Source organism: Chrysochloris asiatica, unplaced genomic scaffold, assembly GCF_000296735.1.
Source record: "Chrysochloris asiatica unplaced genomic scaffold, ChrAsi1.0 scaffold00206, whole genome shotgun sequence".
NCBI classification, from domain to species: Eukaryota; Metazoa; Chordata; class Mammalia; order Afrosoricida; family Chrysochloridae; genus Chrysochloris; species Chrysochloris asiatica.
In genome coordinates, this window is record NW_006408724.1 from 3,114,817 (window position 1) to 3,125,953 (window position 11,137).

The following is an 11,137-nucleotide window of genomic DNA, read 5'->3' on the forward strand; positions in this document are numbered from 1 at the left end:
TATGAGATGTATTCCTACCAAAGAAAGGCAATTGGGTGTTTTGGAAACACATGTAGAGATTAGGGCTTTTTTTCAGAGCAGTCTGCCAGAAACAGGACGAGATTTCTGTATCCTGGTCCACTGGCCTAGAGAGCTGCCTCTTAGGTTGTAGTGCGTCTGGCTGTCTTGAGTGAATGAGCCCCAGCTCTTAGAGAAGTATATGGTTGGAGCTACTATTCTGAGAGCTTGTATGACCTCAATGGGCATTTATTCTCTGCCATGCTCTCAGGGATGCTGGGGAGAAACATTTAAAATAATTTCCCTGTTTTGACCACCAATTAAAAAAATTGCTAGAGCACATTTAAAGAAAAAGAAAAGTGTTTATTTAGGTCATCAATTAGGGTCTTAATAAATAATGCAATATACTAATGTAGTAACAGATATTCTCATGCATTGATCACATTTACAAATATAAAAGGAAGCTGGCTTACAGGGCTGGTGGGAGGAATTTGGAAAAGTGTATTTGGCAATACAGTGAAAGTTAACAGTGTTAAGACTATCAAACAGATTTTCTTTCCTACTAATTTTTAAAAGGTATCCCTTATATATTGTGAGTAAATGGTAATGTTCCCCCCTTGTGTCTACTTTTTGTGAAACATGCCAGAGCTAAACCAATTGCCAAAGGATCCAGGCTGGTAAGTTTTTATTTAATATTTCTAACGGAAAATATACTACAAAAGAAATAGCAAAACTGACCTCTGTGCAATGTAAAAGTTGAAGCTGAAACATTGCAAGTTAAAATCATTTAAATTATAGAATGTGTCTGACTGAAATAAAACCTAGAAATAGAAATTTATAAATAGTAATTTTGATTCAACATACAAATGCTAAATTATGATGTTTGTAATTTACTAAATAAATGAAAAATTATCTGACTGCAAATGCAATGAAATTTGATTAATGTTTAATTGCTAGTAAATTTCACATAAAGGGTCAAGATAGGATAATCTTTAACATAAATCTTTAAAATAATTTAAACATATTTTAAATACTGAAAAAAGTATTTTTAATTGTTATTTACAGTTAATCGGTGATACCAGTGTACAGCTTGATTTAGCCACTTGCCAGTCTTGAGTCCCTCGTTCAACATCTGCTATTATGAAAATACATAGGCAAATCAGTTTAAAGAAGGTGAGCGATCTGTGGTCCAGAGTAATTCGATGTATGGCCATTTGGTTTGGAGGCAGCGTTTAATAGGAGTGTCATCTGTCTGTAGCATGGGATCTTCAAAACCCATAACAACTGCAGTCCCTTCTACATACATTACCTGTTGAACAAAATAAAGCCATCAACATCAGTCAATATGCTTAGCAAATTCTCAGACCAAGCAAAAGACTGAGAATCATGAACAAAGTTCCAATCCCTGTTCTGTCAAAAACTTGCTGTGTGATCCTGGGTGTGTCCCTTAATCTCCTGTCTCAGACGCCTAATCTGTAAAATATGGACAATATTTGACTGACCTACTTCACAATGATTGTGAGTAACTAATTGTTGTTGTTGTTAGGTGCTGTTGAGTTAGCTCTGATTCAGAGCAGCCCCACATACCACAGAACAGAACACCATCTGGTCTGCATAACCCTCACAGTTGCTGCATTGGAACCCAGGCTGCAGGTGCTGTGTCAATCCAGTACTAATTCATGACCATAAAGCACTTCCTATTACAGCTATGCAGAACTTCAAAACCTCGACAAGGCACTCCTTAGAATCATGAGTACATTCACTGTATATGCTGTGATGGTTACTCTATAAACATAAATATATTACATTATATATGTAGACAAAGCTACTATTTAATACAAAAGCTACGATTTCAAAAAAAGTGTCTTCTTTTGCTATATATGAACATATTATTACCTTCTTGTAAAAAGATTTCTGGACCTAATTTAATACATTTTCTAATTTATAATTTGTTACAAACAGTGTGAAGGGGTTTCAAAAAATTTATGGAAAAGTGGAATTTATTTTTCCCATGAACTTTCTGAACTCCTTGCATATTTTAACTTCAGTTGTAGATATGTCTAACTAACAATGAATGCATTTAATTTTCATTAATTTAATATAGAAGACTCTCATCTACATTATTTTCTGCAGTCATTATCAAATTTAAAGACTTAATAATACTCATATAAAGATATCAAACTAAATAGTTATGTGAGACCTTATTCCTTCAAAAACAACTCTAACCTGAAACCTGAGGCTGTTGAGTCAATTCCAACTCCCGTTGCCACATCAGGGTGGAGAAGAACTACCCCAGAGGGTTCCAAGGCTGTCATCTTTATAGAAGCTGACTGCCACATCTGTCTACCATGGAGCAGCTGGTGGGTTCCAACTGCTGATCTTTTGGTTAGCAGCTGAGTGCTTAACCTATGAAACTCTAGAAGTTGATAGAAGTATAAAATTCCAACCTATAGAATATTAGCTGTATTTGCTGTGATGGCTACTTTAATAAATGAAAACACAATACACTGTACGTGTGGACTAATCTACTATCTAATCAAAAAACTTTATCATTGAGACCAAACTTTTGGCTTGAACCAGTGGGTACACCTGGAAGCGAATCACTCACATGCCTTTGTCGATACTCCACAAAGGAAAGCAGCAAAGCACAATGGGTAAGAGGTCAGGCTCTGCAGTCAGACTGCCTCAGCTTCAACCCCAGCTTTGCCATTTCCTGGCTGCTTGACCGTAGGCACATTGCTTTTAGTTTTCTCCTCTGAAAAATGAGGATATACACACAATAGCTACTCATAGGGTAGCTGTGAAACTTATGATAAAGTGAAATGCTTAGTACATTCTAGGCAAACGCTCAATAAATGTTTGCTACTTATGCTTACTTTGAGACCCTGCATAGGGATGCTGTGAGTCATAACTGACTTGATGACAGTGGGTTTGATTTTTGTGGATTAATGGTTACTAATAAAATCCTTAAAAAATACTTTTCTTAAAAATCTCAGTTATCCCTTTCTCCAGGAAAACGGAGCAGCTTTCACTGAAAAAACTATATATAACTGATTAATAACAGTCTGGTGTGGCACTGCAGGATAAGTAAGCACTGGAACACAAGGTCGGTTTGAACTGCAAGGCCCAAGTTCAAACTCACTAGCCACTCCTCGGAACCCCTTTACAGATTCACTATGAGTTGGAACTGACTAGACAGCACTTAATAACAACAACATATAATCAAGGTTATCAACATGCATGTAGATGTAGTTATGTTAGTGAAACTACTGTTTAAGTCCAAAGTAGATCTCATTGAGTATCACATATTGGTCAGACTGAAACACGACCAGTTTTAATATTTGTTGCTATAGTAAAGCGATTCTTGGAACAATATCCTTGGACAGCAATTTTATGGGCATGAAACATTACTATGCATTTATATATTTATTTAATCAACCTAGTTAGAAACAAATTACTTGTGAATTGTCATACCTTTTCATTATAATTTGACTGCTTCAATCCATTGTAGTGGTAGACAGTAAAAGATTCTGGACCACTGGAGCCCTAGTATAAACAAACAACTATTAAAACTTTAAATTTTGGCCTTATAAATGACTAATTAGACAATTTCTAATTAACAACTGAAAGTAAAATGCACGTCTTAAAACCTCACCCTTCTAGGAATCATTTGAAAAAGCAAGGATCTTGGAAATGTATGGAGTTAAAACCCAGAAAATCTAGAAGTTGGATGCTCACGAGAGTTTGCTTCTGGAGATGAGACTAGGAACCAGTAGAGGTGTCCATCATAATGTACTCTGCTCTGCTAGTTGTTTTATGTCTTTAGCTTTATGCAGGGATTACTATGAGTTTTTAATAAGACAAAATTGTAAAACACAAAAGTACTTCCCTTATCTCTGCATTTTCTCTGGTTGTGAATAATATGCTCCTTCCAATAAATATGGAAAAGTGGTAATATCACTTTTATCCAGACACAACATAAGCATCAATACTTTCAATCTGGTTCACAATATCAAATTTGTGGTTTCTATTCCAAAAATATCATTTGACTATAGCCAGCTTTTAATTAGTGAAAAGAGAATTGTGAGAAATGAAAACACATAATTATAGTGCTTAGAGATTTCAATAACATATAATATATCACTATCAGATGAAAATTTCAGAAACAGTTTATGTTACTCCTACTGTTTACTTTGGTTCTCAATTAGCATAAGGTCAAGTTCACCTCCCTTAACCTAGTATTCACAGTCACTGCTGGTCTGTTCTCACTGAAGGTGCCTGACTCCCAATTATTTCCTTTGGAGAATATAATTTATAGTTCAGTCTCCTCATGCCTATCAGCCTTGTCTTCTTGGCCATATCCGACTAGTGCAAGGATGAGCTTGTGACTCAAGCTGGGTCAGAGTCCCTCTTGAGAAAAAAATAGACATTTTTGTAGTTGGAACTAAGTAAGGGAAAAGAGCTGCTGGCAAGTGTGACCTCAGCTTCATAGAGAAAGATGGGCTGAGAGAATGAAACTACTCTAGTGACAAATGATGGAAGATGGAGAGACTTCTGGCAGTGGTCAAGGTCCCTGTTCTAGTCTCTGTGGACTTCCTTCCATGCTTGGTTATTCCATCCTTCAATTCCTACAAGTCACTCCTTCCAGTTTATATCTCCATTCCAGCTCTCCCTTAAAGCAGCTCAGGCCAGGCTTTTGTGGTTTACAATCAAGAGCCCTAAAATAATACAGAACCCAATTTATTCTTCAATCTATCTCAGTACTCACCTTCTGGAGCCTCTGTGTGAGACAAGCCTACTACTTAGTTCCCCATGAAAAGGTCTTTTGTTGTCCCTTTGTATAATCACTCTCTTTTCTCTCCCTCCTTTCTTCACTTACTCAGCTAATTTCTCATTTTTCAAGAACTGATTCAAATCTTACCTCTCCTATGACCTTTTTCCTGATCATACTAGTTGGGGTCTTTATTATTTTTGGAATCCTTATAGTAACAATTATCTGAATAACTAATTTGGGAATAAGTCATACTACTTTATATAATCTTATTATTTCTAAAGATTGCTTAACTGTTCTTAATCTCTTCATGTTCTTGTAGTCCCAACTAAAATTTAAGCTCTTGTGTGTTTGTGTCATATTCAGAATGCTTTACAGAAAGCAGAAAAAAAAAATCAACAAAATGTTAATTTCCTTCATTATACACAAGTCAAAACAATCGAATGCTTACATAAGTAATTCAGCTCTTGATTATCAGAGCTAATGTACTTTTATGTTTAAAAATAAACATTTTACTGTAATTTAGTACAATTTATAGTCTCTATTCCCAGTCACTGACAACCGGCATAAAACACTGAAACATCAACAAAAGATAGTGTAACAGAGTGGTAAAATGTTTACACTCTGGAGGTAGACAGACCTACACTGGAATAGTGAACAACTGTATGGCATTAAACAATTTTCTTGTATTCGTGAATCCTCAGCTTCTTCATTGTCAAATAATGCCTGGTACAACTGTTTGTAAGTGCTTCATAAATAAGATGCTGCTGCAATTACTATAACAACTTTGCCTTGATGTGCTTATGATCATTCCCCCCTACCCGGATTAGCTACTATGTCATGGCAAAGAAATGCTCTTCATCAGCCCTTGCTTTTAGCATATGTAAAGATTACTGGCCATCCTTCTGACTCAAAATTTGCAATTCATTTATTCCTGGTTTGATTTAATAAACAATGCTTACTACAGCTATGTTGGTCTGTTAGGTACAAAATAATTTCATGAATACCAACCAAAATAAGTGATTAGCACTGTGTGTTTTGTGACTACAAAGAGGACACAGTGATGCAGTGCCTGAACTACATCACGTGGCTCTTCCACCCATAAGCTTTGTAACTCCCACCAAACAACTTTTTGTCTTGATGGGTCTGGGTAAGAGAAGGTGGCAGAAGATACTGATAGGATGATAATTCAGTTGTGAATGTTGGCTAACAGGGTTAATTTTTATGATAAAAAGTTGGAACTCTACCTGGGATACAACATGAGCCATCTCAGAAGCAGGAAGGGGGCTCTCACTATTATCAAGGAAGAAGAACCAGAAGTAGGGTGCATCCTTTGGACCCTGAGGTCTCTGCATATTGAACCTCCTCGATTTTGGAGGCAGTGAGTTGTGACCACAGAGGAGCAGGAACAGTAGAATTAAGGGCCAGAGCAAGAAACAGAGCTGTGGGTCCAGAAAGCAAGTAAAGCTGAGTGCCTTCGGGCAGGAGGCTTGATTGTGGAATGGGGTGCCGGTGGAATGGGGCAGAGAATGCCCAGACGCTCTCCCTATGCTATTTTTTTCAGGTGGTTTATGCCATGAGAAGAAAAGATCTATGTCACAGGGGGGCTGAGCTCTTAAAAGATGTGAATGAGTGGGAATGTGACAGGTCTTTCTGTAAAGCAGTGGTTCTCAAACACAATCACCTGAAGGGCTTGCTAAAATACTGCTGGGCCCCAATCCCAAAGTTTCTGATTCAGTAAGTCTGGGGAGGGGAACCTGCATTTCAAGTTTTGGAGACTACACTTCGAGAACCCATTGCTCTAAAGGGAACAAATTGCAGGATCACAAGCTTTGGTTTAGGAATGAACATGATATGTACAAGAGCAAGGAGACCAACCAAGCTGGAATGGAAAGTTTGTCTGAAGAGTAACAGAAAATAGGCAAATGGTAAGAAATTATTATAAACAGCATTATGCAATTCATTAAATATAAGATATGTGTACTTCCAAAAGAGTTGAGAGTAACTTTCAGTTTGTTTTCATTTCCAAAGTACTTTTCAAAAGCTTTCTAAAATTAAATTAAAAATGAACAGGAATATGTTATCTCTAGGTGGACTTGAACTGCCCACCTTTCATTTAGAAGTCATGTGCACCATCCAGGGACTTTTTCGTCACAAAAGGGACTTCAAAAAGGTCGTGGAAAAATTCCGTATTGTTTCATTTCATTTTTCCACGATCTTTTTGAAACCCCCTTGTATTAACAACTAAGAAATCCATATCAAATGCTTGAACAGCAAGACTTAGAAATTTAATAATTCAAAACAAATATTATTGCCTCAAAAAACTTTTAAACTGCTCAATTTTGAGTCCTGGTGTGGTGCTGTAGGATAAAGTGGACTATTAACCACAAGGTTAGTGGTTCAAATCTATTAGTCGCTCCTCAGAAACCCTATACAGGGTAACTGAGTTGGGACCGACTTGATAGAACTTAGTAACAATAACAATTTATTAAACATTTATAACACAAGACAAGATTTCAAAAATGAACTTCTAGAAATTCCTACTAACCTAAAGCAGAAGTTGTTAAGTGCCGGGGTTGGTTGGTTATGTGCCCTGGAGTTGGTTCCGATTCACAGCGACCTTGTACAGGGTTTCCGAGGCTGTATATCTTTACAGGAGCAGGAAGTCTCATCTTTCTCCCATAGAACAGCTGGTAGTTTCGAACTGCTGACCTTGAGGTTTGCAGCCCGATTTGTAACCACTACACTACCAGAGCTCCTTTAGTTCTGACTTAGGTTCCACTAATTAGGCCAAGGTCACGTTACATTGAATTTAGCTAATATACATGGGGTCTTCAAAAATTTGTGAAAAAAATGGAATTAAAGGATATATGTAATTTTCCCATGAATTTTTTGATATACCCTCAAATATTTAATCATTAATATGGCCCTGTTAGTTCATGGACTGTAACATATATAAACACGACAAAGTCAAAGTACAGAGTGAATAATTCAGTGTAACCTTTTAGCTACTTATAGGAAAATCAATCTGATGAATTCAATTACACTGCTTTTATAGGGATTCCGAGGTTTTAAACTTCCTGGGAGCAGAAAGACTCATCCTTTTTTACATGCTGGACTCAAACTGCAAACTTTATGGTTTACAGTCCAGTGCTTATTGCATGGAACCACCGTGCTTCCATTAAACATTGTTGTTGTTGTTAAGTGGTTTAGTGGTGAAACTCTTCAATTAAATAAGACGACAAGGCAGATGTAGGATATACACATAAATCAAGGGTAGTGCTCTGAATCCTATTAACTCATCTATCAAAGCCTAAAATGTCCCCATATGTAACCAGCTCAGCTCCATTAAAAATGCTGCTTTCATTCAACTGAAATGCCCCCGGAACTTAGTTAGATTCACTAGCAGGAGCTCCTACTACACCCAGACTTTTACCTTCACTTCCAGTATTTAGAAAGTTCTGGAAAGATACACACCAATCTATGAACAAGAGTTACCTGAGAGGAGGATTGGAATAGATGAAACGAATCTTTCTTTTTACTCAACATACTTCTGAATTTCACCATTTTATACAAACAGTAGCTATATATCTGTATCTATACATACAGGGTCGCTATGGGTCGGACCCGACTCGATGGCACTCAACAACAACAACAACAATACATACACTACACCAATTTCTGGTGACTCCCTCCCTCCACCAACATTCAATTTTCTCAGTACTGGAAGGTCTTTACATAATCCTAGTGTTTTCACAGTCTTATATCTGTACAGTACAACATTTCAAAGGAGTAGGAAAAAGTGCTGAAACAATCACAGATGATCATCCCTATAAAACAAAATAATGAATACAGTTCGTGAACTATGTTACCTGATCAGGAAAAAACTCTTGAAGAAATGGACCCAATAATATGATTCCTAATCCTTCTGGATCTAATTTATTCTTCATGAGGTTTATACTATGGGGAGAAAAAAGAGAAGAAAAACAATGGATACCAATGGGGGGAAAAAAAGTTTATTTTTCTTTCTTCATGATTAAATTACTGGTACTATAACACATTTGCCTGCCAAAGATCCTAAGAGCTGTTCTTTTTAGAACTTTAATGACAAATACATAGGAATGACATCTAATTTGCCAAAACTTGGTTATTTTTAAACCACAGTAATCTGTTACTATTTAAAATTTAAATTATGATGCTGACTTTGGAATATTGTTCCTTATTAGGTAAAGCAATTAAAAAAACAAGGCTTATAAACTCAGGCTTATAACCTTCCAAAGGCAAACCCTCTGCTTAATAAGTATGCCGGAATTTATCAAATGAGGTAATTACTTTAAAAAAATTCATTTCAATCCCAAAGAGAAACAGCATCAAAAGACAGTGATACATCAGATTACTTTCAAGAATCAAATGAAGTGATTGCTTCAAATTCTCAAGTAATGTAACCTGAAGTTTAAAGAGGTGAAGTAATTCTTTATGAGAAAAAGAACAGTGAGTTAGGCTAAGTGGTATATTCATCTAGCAGAACCTGACAATGAATACTGCTTTGTATAACTGTTAGTTCAACCCAGGCTGGTGATAGGTAGTCATAGTTGTGTGACTAGAGAGAAGGCACACTAACGTGAACTGCAATCTGAAGAGGTTTACAAGTGAAAGCAATCTTTTTAGAAACATTTTGTTCTCTACTTATTCCCGTAATTGTAAAATGCCAAGTTAATAAACCTGTTATTCAACATGCAAAGGATATGACATTCTATTAGGACTGAGTTAGGCCAAGGTCATGGTATACTGAATTTAGCTAATATACAAGGGGTCTTCAAAAATTCATGAAAAAATAGAATTAAAAGATACATGGAATTTTCCCATGAACTTTTTGATACACCCTCAAACATTTAATCATTAATACGGCCCTGTTAGTTCATGGACTATAACATGTATAAACACGACAAAGTCAGAGAGAATAATAATTCAGTTTAAGCTTTTAGCTACTTGTAGGAAAATCAAGTGGATTAATTCAATTGCACTGCCTTTTTAATTCAAGGTAGAGTCTAGTGAGATAAGGAAACTTAGGTAGATGCTGTAGGGGAAGCACTGGATTACAAACCACAAGGTTGTCAGTTCACACCCATTAGCTACTTTTCAGAAACGCTGTACAAGGTCACTGTGAGACAGAATCGACTTTATGGCACTTAACAACAACAACATACAGCTATCTAAGAATTTGAAGAGAAAAACGCTTTTCTTTCTTCCTCCTCTACATTTAAAGAGCAGCTGTTTTGTTAAATGTTTTCTATATTAAAGTTTGCTTGTTCAATGTCAGATAAAAAACGTGCAAAACAAAAATTGTGTAGGAAAAGATCATCATAGATTATCTTTATTTTTATACCCATACTTGATCAATACATGTCACCTCTTAATGATTACAAATTATTTTCTCATAGAAAATACAGATCCGAAAGTTATGGAAGAAGATGTATGTGTGACTTTGTATAAAACTTAACCGTGAGAATGAAAACAAGGGCAACTGAACAATGCTAGGCACTACTGAAAAACTATATTCTGTAACATACTGGCGCCACATACAAAGGTTTCAGAGCATTTTGGAAATGTTAAATGTCTTTGATCATCTTTATTTAAGACTGAAAATCAGAGGCCTGCTGTATAGTTATGCAGAACACTAGCAATATCTACATTACAGAGAACTGTCACGACTTTTACCAAGGCAAGCCTGCTAAATTCATAAAATGAAAAAATAAAGGAAAAGATTTATTAGAAAAAAATGTATTTAAACTTCATACAAAAAGACTTATATTATTAGCACTTTCTAAAAAAAACCAAGACAGTAAGTATAATGCAGGAAGTAAGTTCATTCTGTTGAATCTCTGCTATAATGTAAAGTTTAATCTGATTTCATCCTAAATTTTGGTTTTATATAGAGTGCTAAGCTTTTTGATATGCAGGCTTAGATAAGGCAAAGTAAAAATGTAGATAATGCTTTAAATTTAACAGGATCTTTTTGAATCGGAGAAATAACACTTCCTACAGAGCTTACTATTCAGGATCAGAAACAAGGTCCAACGCTTTCATCACATCTTCTAGAAGTGAATCCGGTATGAACCCATTATCTGGGGAAAAAAAAAATCAGAAACAATTTGAAATAAGAAATTTACTTTAAGAAAGTCTAATATCACTGATGAGATTCAGTGGAAATGATACAAAACAGGACACAAAAATTTGTGAAACAGCATTTGAATTTACATTAGGCTCAAGCCCTATTATTCAGTACTCCTTATATGAATTTTCTTGGGTACATGTTGTTCTTAGGCACCACTGAGTTGGTTCCAACTCACTGTAATCCTATGTACAATA

The 11,137-nt window shown here is 35.9% G+C and overlaps 1 protein-coding gene across 1 annotated transcript in view; it reads right to left on the reverse strand.

Moving 5' to 3' along the window:
* Positions 1–339: 339 nt before the first annotated feature.
* FAM188A (family with sequence similarity 188, member A) overlaps positions 340–11,137 on the reverse strand; it is a 153,585-nt gene continuing 142,787 nt past the window's right edge. The window contains exons 12-15 of the mRNA XM_006872606.1: positions 10,821–10,893; positions 8,641–8,728; positions 3,472–3,543; positions 340–1,306 (exon numbers count right to left, since the gene is read on the reverse strand). Of these exons, the coding sequence (XP_006872668.1) occupies positions 1,157–1,306; positions 3,472–3,543; positions 8,641–8,728; positions 10,821–10,893 (383 nt within the window). The 3' untranslated portion in view covers positions 340–1,156. The remainder of the gene's footprint in view (positions 1,307–3,471; positions 3,544–8,640; positions 8,729–10,820; positions 10,894–11,137) is intronic.